Source organism: Rhinolophus ferrumequinum, chromosome X (assembly GCF_004115265.2).
Source record: "Rhinolophus ferrumequinum isolate MPI-CBG mRhiFer1 chromosome X, mRhiFer1_v1.p, whole genome shotgun sequence".
NCBI classification, from domain to species: domain Eukaryota; kingdom Metazoa; phylum Chordata; class Mammalia; order Chiroptera; family Rhinolophidae; genus Rhinolophus; species Rhinolophus ferrumequinum.
The window spans coordinates 123579152-123604185 of record NC_046284.1 but is presented as its reverse complement, the minus strand read 5'-3'; the positions used below and the strand labels follow the sequence as shown (position 1 = coordinate 123604185).

General features: G+C 42.0%; 1 protein-coding gene across 1 annotated transcript; it reads left to right on the top strand.

The window, feature by feature from the left end:
* ARSH (arylsulfatase family member H) lies at positions 1-21639 on the top strand. The gene is made up of 11 exons (XM_033102779.1): positions 1-10; positions 244-295; positions 1406-1555; positions 3712-3833; positions 7549-7674; positions 9105-9528; positions 11182-11318; positions 15303-15437; positions 18187-18349; positions 19084-19205; positions 21275-21639. Exons 1-11 carry the CDS (start codon positions 1-3, stop codon positions 21637-21639), a joined length of 1806 nt encoding a protein of 601 aa, XP_032958670.1.
* The last annotated feature ends 3395 nt before the right edge of the window (positions 21640-25034 follow it).

The window sequence follows — 25034 nt, the reverse complement described above, 5'->3', positions numbered from 1 at the left end:
ATGGATGACGGTAGAAATTTAAGGGTGCTCACGGGTGTGCCAGTGGTGGAGGCGGCTGTGAGAGGAGAACGTGACACAAGAGCCAACAGCGCACATCAGTGAAGCTTGTCATTCATGCTGGGAAGGGTGGGATTTTTAATCCCAAGAGCCAATGGGAAACCATTGGACTTCTTTAGGGCATATGGCAACCACGAGTGTGTGTTTGTGAGATTGCTCTGCCTGGTTGCGTTTTGTTCCGGCCAGGTGGCAAAAATGGGAATGGCCAGGCCAGCGAGGATGATTTTGGGATCTACAAGTGAGTGACTGGGGCTGCAAGGATGGGACTAAACGTACATGGATGCAATGAATTTAAGATGTGTTTTTTTTTTGTTTTTTTTTTTGTTTTTTTTTTGAGGTGCAGCTAACAGGACTTAGAATTGACTGGATGACATTTCGGGTTCGGGAACCAGTTACCGGCATGAGCGGGTGGTCCTTAATTTGTAGTGATCATTTTCCATCAAGGGTGGTTTTGTGTGTGTGTGTGCGTGTGTGTGTGTGTGTGTGTGTGCGTTTTCAGCATGTTATAGGGTCCAACACTTACACATGCATTATTCTACAGTCTAAACTTTAGTAGAATATTGCAAAATGTTACATTTCCTTTTTCAGATGCTGAAAGAATTTCTGGGATTTGTTTTCCTTTGGGTTTTTCTTTTTCTTTTTTTCCGTTTGGCACTTGAGTATCCCCCACGTGATTGATTTGTCCAGTGGACATAATTTCTTCATGAAGAAAAGGCATAATTACTGTCTGTACTCAGATGTAACCTACCCCAGAATACTGGTTTTCCATCATTTACTCCTGGGCTCACACCCAAGAAGTTACTAGAGTTTCTGCTGGCATTTTCCCCTGTGTGGCTTGGGGCAAAATTACAAAGTTATAAAATGTATGAAAAAAGCACAACCGAGCATTAAAAAACAAAACAAAACCCAACAAGCCTGACTAGCTGCCTATTTGCTCTTATTTTCCATTTTGTTTACATTTCTATACAAAGAAATCCAATTATGAGACCTCACACTCCACTTTAACCATTGTTAGGTTTTTTTAAGAGCCTCACCTCACTAAAACGGCTGGAGAAGTTATGAGACTTTAATGTCCCAATGCACGTGACATTAACTTGTAAATTATTCTACATTAACTTAAAACAGGACTTTTAAAAAAATCCTGGTTTCTGAGGAAGCCAGCTCTGGTATGACGTGTAATGGAAACTGCTAAAGAATGCCATTATTTCCTTTCTTAACTTGCCCAAAATGCAAATGTGAATTGATGGTTTCTATTTTTTTTTCTTTTTATCCTTCCTCCCCCCACCAAAAAAAAAAAAAAAAAAACGCAAAAAAACCCCACAAAAAACCCCACAAAAAACCCTTTCAGGAACTGCTGGCTGTCGCTATCACTGTGTTACTTATTTGGGGGACTCAACGGAACGTTCGTGACAAGGAACGCCAGGCCCAATATTGTCCTCTTAATGGCAGACGACCTTGGGGTCGGGGACTTATGCAGCTACGGTAACAACACCGTGAGGTAAGACATTCTCCCGCCTGTAGAGGGCGCTGCCTGATGGCTCCGGTCACATCTCTGCCATTGAAAAAACAGACTGGAGTCAGTTGTCATCCAGGACAGCAGAGGTCGCCGTAGGCAAGCTGCAAAATGTCAGGACAGCATTTGACAACCCGTCTCCTTAGTTTATATGTAGTTGGCTGCTGCTGCTGTTTTTATTATTGTGGTTAAAAAAGAAAAAGAAAAAAAAACAAGAAAAAAAAACCACGTAATACAAACTTGACCTGTTTAACCAACTTAAAGCTAGCGGTTCAGGGGCATTTAGTAGATTTGCAATGTTCCACAACCATTCCCGCTGTCTAGTTCCTAAACGTTTTCATCGTCACCTCCGAAAGGTGACCCTGTACTTACTAACAGTCGTCTCCTATGCCTCCCCCTCTCCCAGACCCTGGCAGCCAGTAACCGCTTTCTGTCTCTGTGGATTTGCCTATTCTGGAAATTTCATATAAGTAGAATCATATAATGTATTAGCTTGTTAGGGCGGCTGTAACGAAGTACCCCAGACTGAGTGGCTCAAATAACAGACATTTCTCTCTCCCAGTCCTGGAGGCTGGATCTGAGATCCAGGTGTCCCAGGGCTGGTCCGCCCGGAGGCCTCTCTCCTGGGAGTGTGAACGGACAGGTCTGCTCTCCATGTCCTCACACGGCCGTCCCTCTGAGTGTGTCTGTGTCCTCATTTCCTCTTCTTATAAGGACACAGTCCTATTGGATCAGGGCCCATCCTAGTGACCTCAGGTTACCTTAATCCTCTCTTTACAGATCCATCTGCAAATGCAACCACATTCTGAGGTCCTGGGGATCAGGGCTCCAACATATAAGTTTTGGGTGACACACTTCAGCCCACAACACAAAATACGTGCTTTCCTGACTTCTGTCACTGAGCATAAGGTTTTCAGGTTCATGTACATTACAGAATGTCTCAGTGCTTCATTTCTTTCCATGGCTGAATAATATTCCACTGTATTAGTTCAGAGTTTTTCAACATCTTCCTTGGATTCTTTCCAAAGCCTCTGATACCCAACATTCTCCTTTATCAGCCTGTCCTCCATCACTACACAAATTCTGTTCATGTGCAAATATATGGTCCCTCTTCCCTTGAATTTAAATTGCATTGATTTACCTTGAAATGAAGATTGCAGTGTAGCCCCATAATGTACGTGTATACGTGCAGATTGAAAGGAGTTGGTCTACTTACAGGCATTTTAGGTCTATATAAAGCAACAAACTGAGGCAGGTGTTTTTCTGTCTGCCGCCTCTGTGGAAGCTGTGGGTAAGAAAGGAAACTTTATTCAGGGTTCATAGGCTGTCACTCTCAGACAGACACTGACTGTACCCCCACAAGTGTGGGCTACACAGACAGATTCTTCCCACAAAGGTACTGAGAGTGTTTGAGGGGTAAGACTTTCCATCATCACCTTTCTGTGGGATTGTGAGAGAAGCATGCTCAGGGAAGAGCAACGTACCCTGTTCTGCCTCTACGATTTAGGTGACCTATTTTTTTAGGGGGTGGGTGGGAGTGGAGATCGTAATCTGGAGACCTTAAAATATTAGACAAACAAAATGGGAAATTGACTGAATTCAACCATGACAGAATTTGGTTATAAGAAAAGACAGATTTTCCTGTAAGAAACACACGAATATTTTATGGAATCTAAGTGACTCATTAATTTTAGGAATATGACAAGATCCAGTTGACCAGCTTTTCTATTGAAATGCCTGTTAACTCAGCTGAGTACCGTCTTTCCCTGAAAATAAGACTGGGTCTTATATTAATTTTTGCTCCAAAAGACTCATTAGGGCTTATGTTCATGGGATGTCATCCTGAAAAATCATGCTAGGGCTTATTTTCCAGTTAGGTCTTATTTTGGGGGAAATACGGTAGTAGTTTAATTATACCTGGTGACCCATCTGAGTTTGTGATCGTTTTGCCTGCAGATATATTGTTGTATACTCTGCTCTTCCTTTGCATCCTAGCAGGCAGATGGATTGAAGTTTCAAAAGGGTGTATTTCAGGTTTACTGGAAAGAGAGTCACCTTGACCCAAAACACGATGGCTTTGAATCTTGTTCATTTTATTGGGAATTGGAAACTTGCAACCTGAATTCCTGTTTTGTCTGCAGCACACCCAACATCGACCGCCTGGCGAGTGAGGGAGTAAGGCTCACCCAGCACCTGGCAGCTGCCTCTGTAGGCACCCCAAGTCGGGCTGCCTTCCTAACTGGTCGGTACCCCATCCGGTCAGGTGAGCCTGGGGAAGGCAACAGCATTTTTGTCTCACAATCATGCCTTCTTATAATTTACTTTTTTTCGCAGCTCTTCATAACAACTCTCAAAAGGTCACTTGAGGTATTAAGAATCTAAATTCAAATGAAGGTTGTGTTGCTATACCTGGTCAAACAGGTGTGTGTTGCCAGGAGCCACCAAATCTGCTCACCTCTATGCCTACAGTGAGCCTCTGATGAGCAACTTCCAGGTTGCCTTGGGCACACACTACCATTTCTAGGTGCTTGTAGTAACAGCCCTTGTCTTGTAGTGATAGGTTTCTCATCTCTTAAAGCTAGCTGAGACCATGTAATCAAGCATTGTAATGTAAGTGGGTCCATTCAGCCTCTGGAGATGAGATTGGAAAACTAGGAGGAGCAATTGGGAAGAAAGTGTGGCTAAGAAAATGTAAAAGAAATGGGAGCCATACATAATCTCTCTCTCTCTCTCTCTCTCTCTCTCTCTCTCTCTCTCTTTCTCTCTCTCTCTCTCACAGACACACACACAATTTCAACATCCATACTCACCAAGTTGAGTGTAATGATCACAATTTAATATTTCCCTTTGTAGCTTAGGCTTAGAATCAACAATATAAACATCAATGTGGAAACAACATTATAAATATCAATTTTTATACCCAGCTAAAACCCAGTGATGCCTTTGGCATCCGCTGAGGGCTTCAGGGTTACTGGCCTTTACATGAAATTGCCCCAGACTATTGTGTTTTCATTCAGTCTAGTATCTGCTTGTCGCAATTATAATATATCCACCCTTGTAGTTTATTTTTCAGTGACAGCTTTTCCTCTGAGTTTTCCTCCTTCTAAGTGATATCTTTTCATAAGGTCTGGGAAAAGGACTAATCAGGTTAATTTGAATTATATGAAATTGAAGAGTAAATAAACATTGCAAGTTCTTGTCCCAGGAACTTTGATGCATTACCATCTGTTTTTGTATTCTTGTTGCTCAAAGAACTTTTTCCATAATTCAGTGTGCTCAATTTTGTTTGAAATAGTTTACCACATAATTTGTGTCTAAATACTGCATTATTGTGTAGGAATAGGTGATAAAGATACATGTCTGTATTCTTTAAAAAATCAATTACTTTTATAATTTCATGGGATTCTAAATATTGATTAGGTGGAAAAATCTATCTTACAAAATTAAGAATAAAAATTAAGTGGTTGAAGGAATCATCGGTCAAATCATTGCTATTTTTTTTTTTTGGCACAAATCATTCAATTTAATTCCTTCTGCTCATCAAACAATTCTAGCAAAAAAGAAACTCGATTCAATTCCAACGTAATATTCCAATACTTCCCTTAATGAAACAGGTTCTGTTTCCCATCCGTGATACCATATTATCCAACTTCTTCCTCTTTCTAGGATAGGACTCTTGAAATGATCATTTACATATCCATCTTTAATCCTCTCTTTCCTTGCTTCTGTTTTTTTTTTTTTTTTTTTTTTTTTATGAGTGCCTTTAAAACCAGCAGTTAATTTATTCACCTAGCAGTCTAACTCCACCTAAAACAACATGGGAAAAGAATTGTGACACCTTTACTTTCTCATTCTCCTATTACATGAATCACAGAACTGATGTATTCTCCTGTACCCACCAGCAGGTGAGTTCTTATCCAGAAGAAACCACTTAGGATAAAATCTACTCTCTGCCTAGTGAGTTCTTGAATACACGAGCTTAGAGTTCATGGAAATAGGACAATGATACGCAAGAGGAAAGCTCTGATCTCTAACCTGACCCCCTCAACATATTAATATAATATTTATTCCTTTTATGATGTAAAAGTTCCAAATAGTTATTGTTCCTAAGTTCAGATGAAGTAGTTTTAAAAAGATGATAGTTTGGGGGTGGGGGGGAAAACAAAGCTTTTTTTTTTTTAAACAAAGGGACATATTTTCAAGCTGTGATCATAAGAGATACATTGATTAAAATTCTTTAGATGCTATTTTTTCACCATTCAGAGTGTCAAAAAAATTGACACTCTTAATACTTAGTTGCTTGAAGAGACTGTGGGGACATTTTGGCATTTAGCCTTTCAATCAGCAACTCCATTTTTCTAGAAATTGATCAGTCATAGTTTCACGTGTTCTAAATGACACATGTCATTATTCCTTATAATCTTATCTGGCACTTAGAGATTGGGGAAATAAAATTAAATGTTTACTGGTAGGAAGCGATTGGATAGATAATGGTGTGTTTATAACATGGCACCTTCATGCATGCTTAAAATGGCAGGCGAAGCTTTCCACATCCTGACCCTGAGAGTTCTCCGAGGTATTTTTGTTAAGTGAAAAAAGCAATCTGCCAGCCAGCGTGGAGAATACATACCTATTAGGTTGATGCAAAAGTAATTGCAGTGTTGCAAATTTTTTTTTTTAACCTTTTAAATGCAAACACTTTTGCACCAACCTAATACTACAGAATTCTCCTTTGGTTCATGCCTATGATACTCTTGGGAACAGTTATGTGTGACAGTGAGTGACTTTCCTTGAGATGCTTTCATTGATAGGTTTCTTCTTGGAAGTTGTCCCACAAGTAGGACACAACACCACGAGATGGGGTCGCAGGGTTGATGCTCAAACAATAGTGACAATTCAGAATTTCAGGAAGCCGTAGCTCATAGGGGCCTTTCAACCATCCCAGAAAAGCCTTCCTAGAAGACGTGCCACAGGAGGAAGGGTGGATTCACCCCGAGAAAATGACGCACAAAGAATGCGGGGATATGTGAATGAGTAAAGAGATGGGGGTGGCCGCCCAAACAATCACACATCTCAGAGTAGGAAAGACTGTATAAGCCATACCCCACATTTGGATTTGAACAGAGGGTGATGGAAGGCCATTGGTGCGTTTTGACGAGGGGAAAGACAGGGATTGGAAGAGTCCTTGGGAAGGTGATTGGCACTGGTAGACAGAGGAGTTCAGCTATGGCACTCCATTGCGGAGTGCGTCTGACGCTCTGCTCCAAAGCCATGACATCAGAGATTAAAAAAACCAAATTGCTTACTGAGGTGAAGTTGTCAGGACTTGGTGATTGATTGGAGATGAGGCTGAGGGAGGAGGGAGATTCAAAAGGAGCCCATGCATTTCTGGACACGATGACTGGGAGAATTATGGTCCTTTACTGAGGTGGGTTTCAAGCACGAAGATGAGGGAGTCTGTGTTTGCCGTGCTAAGACTTGGATTCCCAAATATACAGATGCCCACTGTGCAGCTGAAGGTAGGACAGAAACTTCTGTGTCTCCCCCATGTGGGCTTTTCACCCCCTAGAAAGATGGGGTTCAGGTTCAGAATTGATGTCCAAGGATAGCCTGTGCAGTAACACGTCCAGTTAAACTTGAATTTTGAATAAGCAACCAATACATGCCCTGGGCAATATTTGGGACAGACATGTCTAATCAAAAAAGAAAAAAAAAATGCTTCCTGTGAATATGAAATTCCAGCGTGATTGTCTTGTATCCTAATTTCAAGACAACATCCGCATTTGACACGTGGGAGGAGACGAGCTAAGGACGTACAGAGACAACGTTAAGGGGACACTTGGGAGAGAACGAACGGACTAGAGGATGTGCATGAGGAGACAGTTTACGGACACCGGGGCTCCATCTTACAGTTCATGCGGACTGTCACACAGAGAGGGGCCGTGGTACTCATCAGTCGTTTGCTTCTCTATGTTCAGGAATGGCGTCTCCCTCCAACCTGAACCGTGACCTGCCCTGGCTTGGAAGCTCAGGTGGTCTTCCCGCCAACGAGACGACATTTGCCAAGCTGCTGCAGCATCGGGGTTACCGTACAGGACTGATAGGTACGGCCCGAGGACGTGGAAACAGGGTTAGGCACATTCCCTCTCCTCATTACTCGGCTTTCTGGAGACGTTGGCTGGGCACCTGCCAGCTGATTCCTCTTGGAGCAGAGACACGTGGGGGAGGAATTTAAGACACAAATGATATCAACAGCAAGGTGTTGGAAAAACCATGGGAATAAAAACAGGTGTGCTTGTGCATTGTTGTCACCAAAATGGAATATTGTGTAAGGAAGGGATATAACCCTTTTGGGTCCCCTCTGCTAGCAAAAAAAAAAAAAAAAAAAGAGTTTTTAAAGATGTCCTCTTCTTGACCTTGAGAAATGAATGCAGGAAAAGTGACCACGTTGAGGCAATGATTTATTTAGATCATCTGGTGTCCTGTGCCCTTGGGTGGGGAAGGGTGGGTGTGAGAGTGTAAGTTACCGAATCACCGAGTATGTTTATTCCATAGAATTCTGGGTCAATGTCTAATTCCTCTGAGGAGACATCCTGTGAGGAAATACGTTTGAGAAGTGCCGCCTAGTCACTGTGTCCACGCTTTTTAGGATTCTCCCTGTGGATTACAAGACTATCACGTCTTCTAAGATGCCCCCAATTTAAGAAAAAAACATAATTTGTGTCGTCCATATGTTGACCAACAAGGATTTTATTCTCGTGAAAACCCCAGTAGCATCCTTGAATGCAGATATTCTAAATCAGCTCTCAGGAACACTCAGACCTCCCCTCCCCCCAGATTCAAATGTGGCTTTGCTGTCATAATATAAGCTAGTGCATTTCTCATCGATCGTACAGGGTCTGGAAAGGAATAAGGACTGTGGTGTGTGTAAGTGAATTAGAACTGGCCCACGTGGTCAGTTGTCATTAGAAGGAAGGGCTAACATAGCCCGAATTCGTTGGTTGAATTGGATGAATTTCTTTGGCTAGTTCATCATGCAGACCTGGGGGGCCTTGGTCTGGAGCTCTGTTTGTGGCATTTTGGTGCCTTGTCAGGGAGTTACCATAAGAGAGCCTGGATAAGAATGGCCACATGCAAAACACACTGCTAGTGAGTGCAGATGTGAACACAGAGACGTAGGTTCTGGCCACCCAGCCAGTACCCGACACCTGGGACATTCCGCAGGGTCCAGGGGATTGCCAGGTGCCCAGCATATTATTTCTTCTGCGGCAGCACTGGCATCATGTCCTTCCAGCGAGCAAATGGGTTTCCGCTGCCCAGTTCCAGTCCGAAAGTCTCAGAATGTAGGGTGAGACATGCTGGGGGCTTATGTAGACTTGTTAGCATTTCCAGGGAGGTGACGGTGGGGCCACCGAAATGATGCTGCCCTGTCCAGGAAGCCCAAGTCCCCCTTGGCGTTCACAGAGGGATGTCCGCCCTGTAGAAACAACTGGGCGCTGGTGCTGCCACCGTCCCCGTGCTGTGTCCCTTGCAGGAAAATGGCACCAAGGTCTGAGCTGTGCGTCCCGGGACGACCACTGCTACCACCCCCTGAACCACGGGTTCAACTATTTCTACGGCTTGCCCTTGGGTCTCCTGAGTGACTGCACAGCATCTGAGACGCCAGAACTGCACAGGCGCCTCAGGGTCCAGCTCTGGGTGGCCACAGCAGCCATCGGCCTCGTACCTCTTCTCCTCCTTGTCCCCAAGCTTGCTCATTGGCTCGCAATTCCCTGGAAGGTCATCGCGATCTTCACTGTCCTCGCCCTCCTCTTTTTTGCATCCTGGTACTCCAGCTATGGCTTCACTCGGCGTTGGAACTGCGTCCTGATGAGAAACCACGAAATCCTCCAGCAGCCGATGAGAGAAGACAGAGTGTCAACATTCATGCTGAAAGAAGCCCTGAGCTTCATCAACAGGTAGGACAGGGAAGCCCTTCGGGCTGGCCTGATTTCCTGCACGACCGTTTTGTTGTTATTTCAGAGAAATTGGGTACCTCCGGATGAGATGGGCCTTTTCTGTGTGTGATATATGTATGCTATGTTGGAATTTCTACTGAGACAGAAAAAAAAGGAACAGTTAACATTTTCTGCAAATTTCGAACCCTGCAAAGGCGAAGAAATAGATTTTGCTCACTGCTTTAAAAAATACGAAACTGGAATTACGGCATTTTAATCCATTGGTGTGGGTTAGTATCAAGACGGACGGACTCTTTGAGCTTCATCTCAGTTTCGCTTTGCCCAGAAACAGCCTGAAAATACTGGTAAGGTGTTCACAAACATTGAGGAAGTGACTCTATTTAGTGATGTCTAGTTTTAAGTTTTATATACTTAATGCAAGCCTGGTGCATACCCAGGAATGTAATACTGTCAGACCTTCGCACAGCTGCTTAGTTCAGTTCATTGACCTTTCTCTGCTCTCCTACTGGGGGTGTGCGGGGCATGCAGGAAGATGATACAGTACAACTCCATGGGTATAATGACTAGGCAATGGGACCTCATTCCCTCGTAAGCCTTTGTAACTGTCACCTTCATTCTTTGCGTAACACAGCAGGCAGAATGGTGGGACAGTTACCTGGCTCTGTTCTTTGTCCCCACTGCTCCCGTACCAACTCAAGTTTGCTTGGAATCTCTTTGAGATCCCAACACATGCTATCTTGATGCCTCTCCATCGGTTGTAAATGTGTATCAAGGAGTACTTTTAGGATGGCTACATGGGACATTAAAATGCAGAACACAACACATGAGATGTAAAGGAAAGAAGCGTATTTCTCTCGTTATGAACACCCTACTTGCTGTTTAAAAAAAAAAAAATTTCTTCCCGAGCAGCCTCACAGCCCAAACTGGATGCCAAAGCTCCAGCCATCATGTTTATGTTCCAGGCAGCACAAAGAAGGAAGAAGAAGAAATGCACAAGAACCTTTTCTATAGACGACATGCTATCTTTTTACTTACATGCCCTTTGTTTCCCTTGGTTGGTAGTGGTTCAAATGGACACTCCTACCTACCTATAAGCAGTTTGTGTTCTGGACAACTGTGTGTCCAGTAAAATGCTGCGGCTTGTGTGACTGAGGGGCACAGAGAGCAGGGACGGCCTGAAACCTGGATGCAGTATACCTGTGTCTCTGTGTGGGGTACGAGTCTTCCTAACCCATGTCTGAGAAATCATTCTCAGGAAATAGATGGGAAGAATCCATATGGGTTTCATTCATTCCTTCATTCATTCATCCATCCAGCCATCTATTTATTCAACAAAGATTAAAAAGATGTATTAAGCTGTTATTTTATGTCACATGCTACCCTGGGTGCAAGAGATCAAATGATCCGACTCTGCCAGATATTTTATTGCTGATACAAATTTTCCGTTTTTCTTCTTTCCTCCTCATATCCTTTCTGCATGAGTCTTGCTATGGTATTTGTTACTCAAATGATTGATCAACGTAACTTACATACATAGAAACCTCTGCCAACTCTTCTGAGACCATCCAATGGAGGCAGAACGATATCCAAGTGGGAAAAAAAAAAAACGCCTTTTTTTTACTAAGATAACTCAGTTGAGTTTCTACCCCTTAGGTATAAACATGGACCTTTTCTCCTGTTCGTTTCCTTTCTACATGTCCACACACCACTGACCACCCGAGAGAAGTTTGTGGGGCACAGTAAATATGGACGCTACGGCGATAACATCGAAGAAATGGATTGGATGGTGGGTGAGTATTCAGGAAAATCAACTGTAAGTGTCTCATTCATGGACTAGACTAAAGAAAATCTGTATTAATAGCCTCTGATAATACACAGCCCCCTGGCCCACTGTGCGCAATCGGTGAGTATTTCCCTGAATTGAATTCAAAGCTGCCTTTAGCATTAGTAAAATCAACACACCTTCTCCAAGGGAATAAATCACGATTTGTAAATACAGGTTTTCCTGTCTTTAAAAGAAAGACAGCCACTTTCCAGGAACAAAAAGAAAAAAAAACAGCCAACAAACCACCTTTTGTGAGATTAATACCGTACTGTAGAGAATATTGACGCTCATGGCTGTTTCGGTGGATATGAAAGGAAACGTATTATCCTTAAATTAGTTACTTGTTACAAGCAATGCTTAGAACTGTGGGAGGGAATTGATCCAAAGTGCAGCCATTTGTTTAGAATTCACACGGGTTGATATAGAAAAATAATACTGAGGATAATTAATTAGCAGAGGGGGGAGGCTGGTGTGAAGGCAGGGGACGTCTGAGCTGCATGCACGTCAGTAAAATAAATAACAGTGCTATTTGAACAGCATTTTCCCCATTTAATATATGACAATGTTCCTTCATCTCAGTAAGGGTGTTTTACTTATGAAACACCGTACGATTTTTTTCTCTCCTGCTAGTAGAGATTTCTAAAAGTTGTCCTATGCAGAACCACCTAAGCTGATAATAGCTTAGTTTTCTCTTGCTGCTTGTGTGAATGGACACTCTTATCATGTATCCTTAAAAGAAATAGAGTTAGCTTAATTTAAATGCACTTGAAGTGTGTTAAGCCCTCAATGTCTGTCCCATATGATATATTTTGACTAAACCACAGTCTAGGTGAGATTGGAGAAGACCGATTAGGACTGGAGAATGAGGGGTCGGTCTCTTGTAAAACAGAGGAAATCTGAGTAAATTTCTGCTTTATATTGCCAACCATGTGTGTTTATCAAACGTATCTACATACAATTATAATATTTAGAGTTTATGTGTAATCCCAAAGAGAAATCATGAGCTGGCAGTAGGAAGTTGAAGCAGAAATAGAAGGAAAAAAGGAATATGTGACTAGCAACAACTAAAGGGCTTAATGAAAGTTAGCTAATTATCTGACATCCGAAGCCCATTTTAAGCTCATTGAAGTAAAGCTAACATCTCTATTACTGGCTTAAATTTTACACTGTGGTAGACAGATAGATACGTAGATGGATAGATAATAGATGATAGATAAATGATAGATTAGATAGACAGACAGAGATAGATAACGTTATATATGGTGTGAATATGTATCACGATATGTATATATATGTCACATATATCACAAAATATATATATATGTATTTATACGGTGTATAATTTACATATATTATGTATGTAAATATATATGTAAATCACACACAATATAAATTTAAATCTATATCTATATTTAATATTCTGGCAGATACTACGCAACCATTGAAACACAAACATTGACACCTACTAAAACGATTACAGTAAAACCAGCTGTAACATTGTACGTTTCTTTGTGTGACTGTAGGAAGATGAGTTCCTTCATTGCAGATCATTTCCCTCCAGAAAAATCTCCTTTGAAAAATAAGTCTCTTTGCTGTATTTGTGTCTTTAGTGAAAGGCCAGTATTCTGCAAAGGGAATTTCTGTCGAGGTCTATATGTGGTGTTTGTCGCGAACACATACTTTTGTTTGTCCTGTAATCTACGTGAATATACGGTGCAGGTGTGTTCTCAAAGCTGTGCGTTGCATCCAGTAAAGGGTTAAGGTTGTTTACCTGGGAGAAACGAAAAGCAGCTATTTCTGTGCCTAACAGAATCTGCACTTCCCTCTTCATTGCTTGGGAACATCAGATGAAAGCCAGAGGCAGATCAAACACCAGGCAGGCGTCTGCTGTGTGTATTATCTTCCTACTTAACGCTGTGTTTATAAAACACAAAATTGTTTAGCCCGTTATTCACCTTGGTGAAAAATGAACCGTAACTGTGCTGCACTCCAAATGACACGCAAAGTCCATTTACTGAATGCTCAAGAGTTCAGTAACACTTGAAACTTTCTATTGGAGGAAACTTTTACCTTGAAAAAGTACTCAGCCACTTTTTATAATTGGCCTCTTTCCTAGTATTTTTGTCTGATAAGAGATCTTATGATTTTTCTGCTGCCAGAGGCATTTACACACAGGCACGTACATGTTTCTACATTACATACACGGAGATTGACATATATATTTACACACACACACACACACACACACACACACACACACACACACACACACAGGATTCCCAGCTCTTTTATTGACTTGGTGTAAGTTACAAATTATCCTCCTACTTAATCCTCTAGCCAGAACTAATGAGAACCAATCATTCAGGTATCATTATTCTCTTGCCAGGAAGACTTGACACGCTTTTCTCTTCCAAACGCAGGACGGAAACACAAATCTTAATTTCTAGCTGCAGCATTTCTAAAAAGTAAACAATGTGGCTTTGAAAGCAAATCGCTTTTTTTTTTTTTAATTTTATTGGGGAGTATTGGGGAACAGTGTGTTTCTCCAGGGCCCATCAGCTCCAAGTCGTTGTCCGTCAATCTAGTTGTGGAGGGCCCAGCTCCGCTCCAAGTCCAGTTACCGTTTTCAATCTTAGTTGCAGGGGGCGCAGCCCACCATCCCATGCGGGAATTGAACCGGCAACCCTGTTGTTCAGAGCTCAAGCTCTAACCAACTGAGCCATCTGGCTGCCCTCCGCTCGGTTTTTTAAAATAGTTTGTCCTCCAAAAGGGTTGTTGACCCATAAACACAATCCTGGCTGAGTCGAGCTGCGTGTTCAGTATCATCAAATGCTTACTCACAACTGGAACACAAAGAATAACCGGTAGCTTGGGTGCAGACTTCAGGTGGTGACCCGGCATGAGAAATACCTGAAGGGCTGGGGTGCTGGTCTCTCGAGCAAGTGGATGGGTTTGCTTACTGATCTCTGGTGGTGTCATTTTTTAAACTATTGGTTCTGTTTCATTAGGACTCACAAGTTTATTTTAGCTGTGAAACCTCATTTGTACTGGCTGTTGGTTGTGGGTGACACTGATATTGTATATAATATATAATACTTTGTAACATATTGTCTGTATAGACATCATATATAACTGAAAGTATATATTTTTCAATTATTTGTATACATTACATAATTTGTAAAATAAAAGATATTTTCTTATGCATTATATCATAAAATTATATTATTATATAATGAAATCACATATTAAAAGTAAAATACTATAATTGCATCTTACATAATAACATATTACTATCCCATAATTATTGTATAATTCCACGTAATTATTATGTGATGCTATTATGATATATAATTGTCAATCATTATATATTATGTTGTTATATATTTATGAATTATAAGTCTTATAGGTAAAATATTTTATTATATATTTAAATACTGCATATTATATATTTTGTATGCAATGTAATATTATATAATATTCATAATGTAAAAAGTATATCAGAGTATAACAATATATTTATATATAAATAATGTTTATATATTACAGTATATATTATATATTCCAATTTTGATATAATATAAGCACATTTTATATTTATAACAACAATAAATTATATTTATTGTATACTATATATTTACTATTTATGATACTTATACTAAACATGTTTGCTATACATAGATAACACGTTAGATATTATGTCATAAATATATCACAAGTAATTATAAATTTAATATTATTTTATATACTACATAGTATACACTACATGTAGTCTGTATGTATTACCATATTCTACCTTAAGCAGTGACTTCCTAGGCAATCTTACATAATGTATAATAAAGTAACATTTAGTTACACTGTTATGTGCAGTGAATGCAGAGCAACCCATACAGGACGAGGTTGCAATGGTGCCCGTGAAAGGTGAGCAACTTCCTGTTTCCACCTCCGCCAGGTAAGATCCTGGAGGCCCTGGACCAGGAGCGTCTGGCCAACCACACGCTGGTGTACTTCACCTCGGACAACGGGGGTCACCTGGAGGCGCAGGCCAGCGGGGCCCAGCTGGGCGGCTGGAACGGGCTCTACAAAGGTGATGGCCAGTGTTTGTCTGTCGTGTTTCGTTTATTCCTCTGTGATGTCTAGAGAGCTGTGCTTTCGCGTTCATTCCTTGGCAAACGCTGTTCGGAGATGTTGGCGAGACTTATAATCTCTTAGGAGGCTACATGAAAAAAAAGGCTGTGCGTTTTGGGGCCATTTCCAAAAATGTAAGAGAAAAATGCCTGAAGTCGCGAGAGCCTCATGAGAATAAGCACATAGGATCTCAAGAACCATCTAAAGTGGGGTTTCTCCGCCTCACACCACTGACGTCTGGGCTGGATGACTGTCCAATGTGGGGCGTCCTGGGCCCTGTGGGGTTTAGCAGTGTCCTTGGTCTCCACCCAGCAGGTGCCATCACCAAAGTAGTGACAACCAAAGTGTCTGCAGACATTGTCTCTACTCCCTGGGGTCTAACCATTTCCAGGTGAGAACCACTTGCTCTAGAAAAATGCTTACTTGAATACCCCAATTTGGGTTTCTATTTTAACAATAGGTAGGTAGAAGGATCGATCAATAGATAGATGATTGGTAGATGATAGATAGATAAGAGATAGAGATAGATAGATAGATGACAGATAGCAAGTGTGTGTGCAAAACCATCATTGTAAAAAGTGCCTTCTTATATTCCTGAGGGAAGTGTGACAAAATTGTGGTGAGCAGCTCTTACCTTTGGCACAAATTGTCAGGTCTCCAATGGGCTTCCGGTTTGGGGGCTGAATTGTTTGGTGGATCAGATTGGGTGTCCTGGGTGAACAAATGGTTTTCTTCTAGTTGCTTCACACAGTTTCCTGTGATGGCAAATGATGGAAAAATGTCAGGGTGGGTTGATGTGTGCTTGCTGCTGGTTGCCATGGATTATGTATATCAATTCGGTCCACGGAGCTTGTGCTGTCTTCCTTTTAATAAAGACAGGTGCTGAGGACCTGGGGTGGCTTTGGAACTGGAGTCTGGGCACCTAAATGTATCGTCATTGAACGTTTGCTCACGCCCCCTCGAGAGACCCTGTCTGGTGTCTTTTTTGTGATTCATATCGTTGGAGTGATGTGTCCACAAACGGTGTTCCCCGAACATGACGTCTTCACGGGGCTTTGGAACAGTTCTCCCCGAGTCCCATTTTTATTATTATTTTTCTCCGTAACGAGCCTGTATGATTGGGACGTCATTGTTCGGTTTGGGGGCACATTTCTGTTCGGCTACGTGTGTCGTGATCTCAGGACTGTTTCCAAAGCACCGGCTTTCTCATCTGTTTAGTGCTCAGAAACACCCAGTGTGTCCTTTGTCTAAACAGAGATGGCCAGCACACTCCCGTCTCTGCCCCGTTCACCTGCCTCTCCTCCCTTCCTCCTTCTTCCATGCTGTGGATCACTGCAAACTCAGACGTCCTTAGGTTCTCTCACAAGGAGCACCATAACCCAGGCAGATCCTGCTTTTCAGTCTTGTTTTGAACCTTACTTACTTTTCCATCTTTTAGAATCTGGTGTCATCCCAACAGAGACGGAAGATTTTCAAGAGAGTGACCGTATGACCCAGCTATTCCATTCCTGGGTATTTATCCAAAGAAGCCCAAAACACTAATTGGAAAAGACACATGCCCCCGCCACCCCCTCATTACTAGTAAGAGAGAAGGTATAGAAGTAACCTAGGTGCCCATCAATGCATGACGATAAAGAAGAGGTCATACATATACACACTGGAATATCACTCGGCCATAAAAAGAATGACATCTTACCATTTGCGACAACATGGATGGATGCCAAGGGCGTCAGGCTGAGTGAGAGACATCAGACAGAGAGAGACAAATACTGTATGATCTCACTTAGAAGTGGAATCTAAAACACAACATACACAAACAAAGAAAACAGAAACAAACCCATAGATACAGAGAACAAACGAATGGTTGCCAGTTGTGAGAGGGTTGGGGGAAATGGGTGAGGAAGGGGAAGGGATTAAAAAGTACAGATTGGTAGTTACAAAATAGTCACGGGGACGTAAAGTACAGCACAGGGAATACAGTCAATAATATGGTGATAACTGTGGATGGTGCCAGGTGGGGACTAGACTCCTGGAGGGGATCGTTTCGTGAAGTACATACATGTCTAATCACTAGGCTGTACAGATGAATACGTACTATAGACTATTGCATGTCAAGTGTAATTGAAAAAAAGTTTTTCTTTACTTTAGAAAATTAAAAAAAAAAAGACTGAGGGTTTTCAGCTTATGGGATGTGCTTTCGTCTTCTCCATGAATATCGAAAGTCCATAGCACTCCTGAGCCCATTATCATGTTCTGTGTTAGGTTAGCCTTTGTTTTTACTTCAGATTACTGGATTTGTCACTCGATTGAAAGAGGTTCGTGAGTAGAACTTTCACTTTTCTTTACAGACTTTTTTGGGCGGTTGATTTTCAAGTTAAGGGTATCGGGATAACATTGGTTAACATCACACAAATTTCGGGTGCACGACTTAGAATATGTCAGCTGTACACTCCATTGTGTACTCACCATCGGAAGTCTCGTCTCCTTTGTCTGCTGTGTATTTTTACTGCACTTACCCTTAGAGTTTTCACTTCTGGAAGGCAAGCGTTATCGTTCATGGTTATTTTTCTCTCTCTCTCTCTCTCCGTGCCCGTAGCATGTTCACATCAATACAGGACGCAAACGTTCCGTCTAGATTTAATTTCCAGTCGAGCGGAGAATGATGTGGTGCAGCTGAATTCATCTTGGGCTTTTATCTTTGGTTTTAGGTGGCAAAGGGATGGGCGGATGGGAAGGGGGCATCCGTGTCCCAGGAATATTCCGGTGGCCGGCAGTCCTGGAGGCTGGGAAGGTGATCGACGAACCCACGAGTCAAATGGACATTTACCCAACCCTGGCTTATGTCGCTGGAGGAATATTGCCCCAGGACAGGTATGAAACCGAGGGAGACAGATTTGTCACGCATGTGGAGGTATCAGGTGATTTGATACGAGCGTGCAAAGACTATTACTTAATTTTCAATATTCTGTAGAGACCACCGGACATCTTTCTCTCCTTAGTTCGTGCTGGAATAGCTTGTCTGTTTCCGTCTTAGAACGTGCCTTACTTTCTCTCGGTTGTGTTTGTTCAGGCACAGGTTGGTACGTCCTCATTTGTGGGGTCTGAGCTTCACGCAGTTGGATATGCCTCACGGCCCCGATAACCTTAAGCAAATATTTATTACGCAGGTCACTGAATAAAAGGCAGTATGTATCCGTGTGTGTGTGTGATGAATTATGCCACATTTCTCTTTGGGCTTTCAGACACGTGTCACATGCTCTAACGGTTTAATTCTGTGTCGGTATGTGTGTGTGTGTTGGGGCGGGTGTGTTTGTCGGCAGTGGAGTTTCCCTTGAAGTAAATGAGGAGGTTCGATGTTCTAATGCATGACACTCACGCATGGTATCTTCTTGCAAAGTATTAGAATGACACTTCCAGCTGCTCCCCTAGTCCCGTTACCTTAGGAAATGTCTCATCAGCCTTATTTCTTGTTTTGTTACAAAATAAGTGAAGCTGTGTCCTAGGTCCTGGAAAGTGCATCCTCCCCTCCCCCTTGTTTTGTGCTAAGATGCGTGTGGAAAGGATGCCTGACTCCCTCCTTTCTGCATTTCCCCTTGTCTCCTAAGAGTGATCGATGGCCGGAACCTGATACCTCTGTTGGAAGGACGGGTCTACCACTCGGACCATGAATTTCTCTTCCACTACTGTGGGTGCTACCTGCACAGCGTGAGGTGGCATCAGAAGGACTGTGAGTGTGAAGGTGGCAGAGGCGGGAGACACCATAAGGGCACAGCCTGTCCCCTTTTCCTTGGGACGGAGGTGGGGAGGGCACGTTATGCCATGTGCACATAACACGCAGTCGTGATGCTTTCTTTTATTCCTCAGCAAAATTACTTAAGCAGCCTTTGTACTACACTGGGATTTTGGAGAGGTGTGTGTGTGTGTGTGTGTGTGTGTGTGTGTGTGCGAGAGAGAGAGAGAGAGAGAGAGAGAGAGAGAGAGAGAGAGAGAGAGAGAGAGAGAGAATACGAACATCCACAACTAAGGAGGCAGAAGTAAATAGCAACAGGGAGCAAACTCAGTCTAACCCACACACCACTCACTAAGTGCTCCCTCCTGATTCATCCTCTGTATCCGACCTTCGTGCTAGGGGATACCTATAAACAAATACCAAGTAGCAAATGATACCGATTTGCACCTGTAAAGAAAGCTCATTCACAGACATTTGCATCAGGTTCCAGAATCTTTACTTGATTGGACTGCACTTAATTTGCGGGGGACACATGGATTTTCTCCCATGCGATCCATCACTCACCAGGTGATCCAGTCTTCAGATCAAAGTGAATGAGTTTCCCACATAAAATAAAAACAAACAAAAACTCCTTTTAGATTCTGTCTCAGTTAGGGAGACGTTCAATGGTGAATAAAACAAGAGAACAGCTCCCCACCCTCAAACAACAACCCTCCCCCCCATTTAACTACAGAGGGCTAAACAAATACAGTTTGGTTTATCTTTTCATAATATGAATTCCAGAAGTTGGAAGCACAGGGCTGGTTTACTGCCCAACCGTGATCGGTAATCTGGGCTCTTTGTCGGTTTCTAGTCAAGGATCCAGGCAGATGATTCAGTCTAATTTTATTAGGAAACCATAGCTTTTCTCTAAGACTCCATCAGTGGGCTTCTGTGTAAGGTGAATTGACCAGAGGCTGGAAAATGTTTATGAGGTTTTTTTTAAATCTAAAAGTGGCCCCTGGAAATAAAATGGATAACTGTTCATATAGGAAGGAAAGAAGGAAGAAGGGAGGAAAGAAGAAGGGAAGGAAGGGAGGGAGTAGGAAGGAAGAAAAGAACAAGGAATGACTGACCTTGCGAAATGACCTTTGCCAATTTCAGATCTGAAAAGCGGTATTTAGCCTTAGAAAATTTTCCATTTTGCATACGCCAAGTCAGAGGAAGCTTTGAAATGAATCGTGGAAATTCTGAATTAGGATTTCCACGATTACAGTGGCCATTCAGGTGGTAACTACTGTGTCCACGTGCTCTCATGATAAGATAGAAAAGTGCCAGTTTGCAGTCACATGTGTTATTCTTGTAGTTGAGGAAACTCTATCGGTGCTGTGGGATGCTGTGCAGAAGATTTTCAATTATCAGCCAAAGCATTTGAGAAATACCAGGTCTGCCAATTAAGTTCACAAACGCATCCTAGAAAGAGTGCTACACACCTCATTGCTGAGTATCACTATAGTCACCTTCAAAGTCCTCCCCTTGGGAAGCTGTGCACCGACACCAGCACCTAGTCCACCCTTCAAAGCAGTTTTGGAATTCTTTTTCTGGAATGGCCATCACAGCTGTCCTCGTGTTACCCTTAATGTCCTGACTGTCATCAAAATGTCTTCCTTTCAATATTTCCTTTATCTTCAGGTAAAGAAAGAAGTCACTGGGGGCCAGATCAGGTGAGTAGGGAGGGTGTTCCAATACAGTTATTTGTTGACTGGCTAAAACCTCCCTCACAGACAGTTCTGTGTGAGCTGGTGTATTGTCGTGATACAAGAGCCATGAACTGTTGGTGAAAAGTTCAGGTCGTTTAACTTTTTCACGCAGCCTTCTCAGCACTTCCAAATAGTCAACTCGGTTACCTGTCTGTCCAGTTGGTACAAATTCTTAATGACTAATCCCTCCGATATCAAAAAAGGTTAGCAACATTGTTGCCACACGTTTGTGAACTTAATTGTCAGGCCTCGTATATTTTTTAATGGGGAAAATAAAATCCAAGGACAGTCACAAACATGGCATCCCAACGGGGCTCTGTTTTCCAGGTGCAACTGTGTGGAAGGTTCATTATGTGACCCCCAAGTTCTCCCCAGAGGGCGCTGGGGCCTGCTACGGAAGTGCAATGTGTTCCTGCAGCACCGATGTGACCTACCATGACCCTCCACTGCTCTTTGACATTTCAAGGGACCCTTCTGAAGCCCGACCTGTCAGCCCTGGCAATGAAGCGTTATTCGACTCAGTGGTCCAGAAAGTCGAGGCAGCCATACAAGACCATCGTCAGACGCTCACACCCGCCCCACTGCAGCTGTCCATGTTCAACACCATTTGGAAGCCGTGGCTGCAGCCCTGCTGTGGGACGTTCCCCTTTTGTGGCTGTGACAAAGAAGATGACATTATACCCAATGCTTGAGGAGTGGAAAGGGACGGCTTGTTACCAACCACCAACACACTATTACAAAAGGTCATTCCAAGCAATTGTCAGCTGACTCATTCATTCCATCTGGGATCAGAAATGATGCCCTCCACCATTGTTTTTTTTTTCCTTTTCCCCTCAGATTTCAGTTTTTCCTTCAAGTTGTGTCCAGGAAATCAATGAAACAAAAGTGGATCCATACACCAGTGAACTGGAGTGGAGCATTTGATTTATCATGTTTTTATGTAATTAGGTCATTGTTCAAGAACAAAGGTGAACCAAGGTGACCTTCTGCAAATTCTTCTGGACCTGTGATTCCTGGAAGATGGTTAGACATAATAGGTCCTGTGCCATTGTTTTTACATGGTTGTGTTACGGGTTTCTGCTTGCCGGCCCTAAACCCAGACATACTGTTTCTGTAATCACTCGTGATGAGTATTTCATTTCAGCATGAAGTAGGTAGTGTACATAAAATGTGAAGGGGCACTGAGGTAATTTGCGCACCTTCGTCTCCCTTTTTCTCTTCCTAACAAACATTTGGTTCTGGGACAAAAATGCCTGGTTACAGGTGTTGGCTCTGCTTCCTGCTGACCATGCTATTGGGGAGAAATCTCAGCATCTTGCTTTCTTCATGTGTAAAATGGGGAAAACCACCATCTATTATGTCACAGAGTAGCTGTGAGCATTGCATGTGTTGTTTCATGTGAATTTTCTTTATGTACAGGGAGCCCTCAATAAATGCGATTATGATGATTGCTGTCACCAACGTCAGTTGTCATCAATTATATTCCCTGAAGTACAGAATAGAAAGACTGGAGAAGAGACTAAAGTAAAATAGAAGGGGAAAATTGGCTGGAAAAAATTCTTAATTGATGAAAGGTACTCAGGAAGCACACTTAGAAAGTAATTCTAAGCGGGATAAACAAAAATAACTTTATAACTTAAGGCATCGTGGGGAAACTGCAGACTTCAAAAGGTTAAGAAACTATCTTCAAATCACTTAGAGAAAAACACAAGGTTGCCTAAAAAACAAAAAGTATTCAACCAACATAGACTTACTAACAGCCCCAAGAGGAGACACAAGACAATCTTTTCAAACTTTTGAGAGAAAACTGTCAACCTAGAGTTACATACCTAACTGAGTTATTCAATAACAGTGCAGAAATTTTTTAAAACACAGAAAACTATTATTGTGGAATGTTCTACTCTTTTATTTAACTCTGCTTTCATGTGTTTTGAAGCTCTGGTATTAGAAAAAAATTTTTTTTTAGTGTTTTTTCTTTCCAATGCCCAAAATCTTTGATCATTCTGCAATTTCTCTCTTTATACCTGGGAATGCTCTTTTCCTTGAAGTGTGTTTAATGAACACAGAAACTTCAGCTTTCTTATGCTGAATATTTAAATGGTGGACCTTTTCCTATACTTCAACCTATCTGTGGTTTTCCGTTTAAAGCACTTCTCTCCTAGACAGCATGTAATTGCGTCTTGATTTTTAATCCTTCCTGATGGTGTCTGATATTGGAATGTTTTGTCCGTTAATGTTTAGTGTAATTATTGACATGGTTGGGTTTTGGTCTTCGAATTCTCGCTGCCCTATCTGGGTTGGGTTGACTGGATTTTTGGGTTGACTGGATTGTTTTTTTTTGTCTTTTAGAGTGTTCTTTTATCTTTTTGGTCTCCCTCTTTATTCTTCTGTTCTTCAAAAGAGGGCTGATGCTTTTGTTTTATCAGGGAATTAATTGGATTGAACTCAAAGGGCAAATTCTGGCTACCAAGTAGCTGTGCAAATCTCAGTTTCGATTATTTATTTATTTATTAAAAAAAAAAATCTTTAACTGGTTATTTTGTGTTTGCCCTTCCTGTGTACAGTTCTTATGTCAGCCACAGATCTGGGTAGAGTTTCTATACAGCATTTACAACCATCCCTCACAGGCTCTTTTCTTTCTGTGATTTTCACCTTCCCTTTCAGTGACTGTGTATGTATCGGACCTTCTTCTCTAATTGTCCATGCCAGAATGACTGCAGATTTCGAATCTGACTTTTCACTGTCCCTTGTGTTATTGTTTACAGGCGACCCTCAGACTAAAAGCCTTAAAAACTGGGAAGTCATTGCATGTTGGTCCTAAGAAAGGACCAAGTATTCACTCCCCTCCAGAACCTGCCTGTTTCTATGTACTCTCCACAGTCATTACTACTTAACCTTTGTATTTCGTGTGGGATTATAGATGTTATCTCTGTAAAGGCGTGTCTAGGAGTGGCTTCATTCTTGAAGTAGAAATCAGAGCAATGATTTTATGGCAATCATCCCAGGGCTCCAAAACTTGGCGATAAGGCAGCTCAGCCTTCCTCAATGACCTTGCCACATTTTTCTGACTCGATGTTCATGCATCAATCCTGGAAATGTGACATGTCCATGAGCTGATAAGAGTGGGTTCTTGTGTCAACAGGGATGGATCTTGAGAGTATCACACTCAGTGAAATGAGTCAGACAGAGAAGGATAACAACCGTCTCTGAATTCACAGGTACTCATATGTGGGATATAAAATGGAAAGCAACAAACGGACACATGAAACAAATAAATTCATAGGCACAAATAACAGAGTGGTAGTTACCAGAGGCAAAGTGGGATGGAGAGAAGATGAAGAGGGCAACGGGGATCAAATTTACAGTGACCGAGGGAGACTAGACTTTGGGTGATGAACACACAGTGGACTCAATACATGTCCTATTATAAAGTTGTGCATCTGAAACTCATATAATATTATTAGCCACTGTCACCCTAATAAATTTAATTTAAAAAGACAAGGGCATGTTCTTGCTCCCCATGCTTTTTTGTATAGGTGGAGCAACAGGTTTATTTCATGCTGAAGAGAAACACATTAGCCAAGTTTACTAAGTAAACTAAACCCTGAGGCCAAACTTATCACATCTCTGAGGCGTGTAACCTGGTTGTAGTGACTTGCCTATAGAAACATAGATAATCATCTTTCCTCACTGAAGGTTAATGATAGGAATTGTGTATTTATTTATGATATAAATTCACAAGCTATTATTGGCATGAGAGTAACCATGACAGTTTCACGTTCATTAAGTAAGGAAATTTACTCCATGATCTCAGAGAATTACATTTAATCATTATTATGTTTTAGAAAAGAACACACAGTGTGTCTTCATTACACATATCTCAACATCCTCAGCGATTACGATGTCTTTTTTTTCTTCCTAGAATCTTCCTGGCCGTTTGGTGAGGGGCGGGGCATTGGTTAAATGCTGAGTAAAAATATGATGGTTTCCAACATTTCATGGTTCCATTCGTATGAGGTCTCTAGAACAGTCACATTCGTAGAAACATGGAGTAGAACGGTGGTTGCCAGAGTCTGGGTGGACGGGG

Bases quoted from the DNA above. Each gene is read 5' to 3' on its own strand.
- ARSH (XM_033102779.1), top strand. The intron at 3,834-7,548 runs GTGAGCCTGGGG...CTCTATGTTCAG, and splicing joins TCGGTACCCCATCCGGTCAG to GAATGGCGTCTCCCTCCAAC. The intron at 15,438-18,186 runs GTGATGGCCAGT...CTTTGGTTTTAG, and splicing joins CTGGAACGGGCTCTACAAAG to GTGGCAAAGGGATGGGCGGA.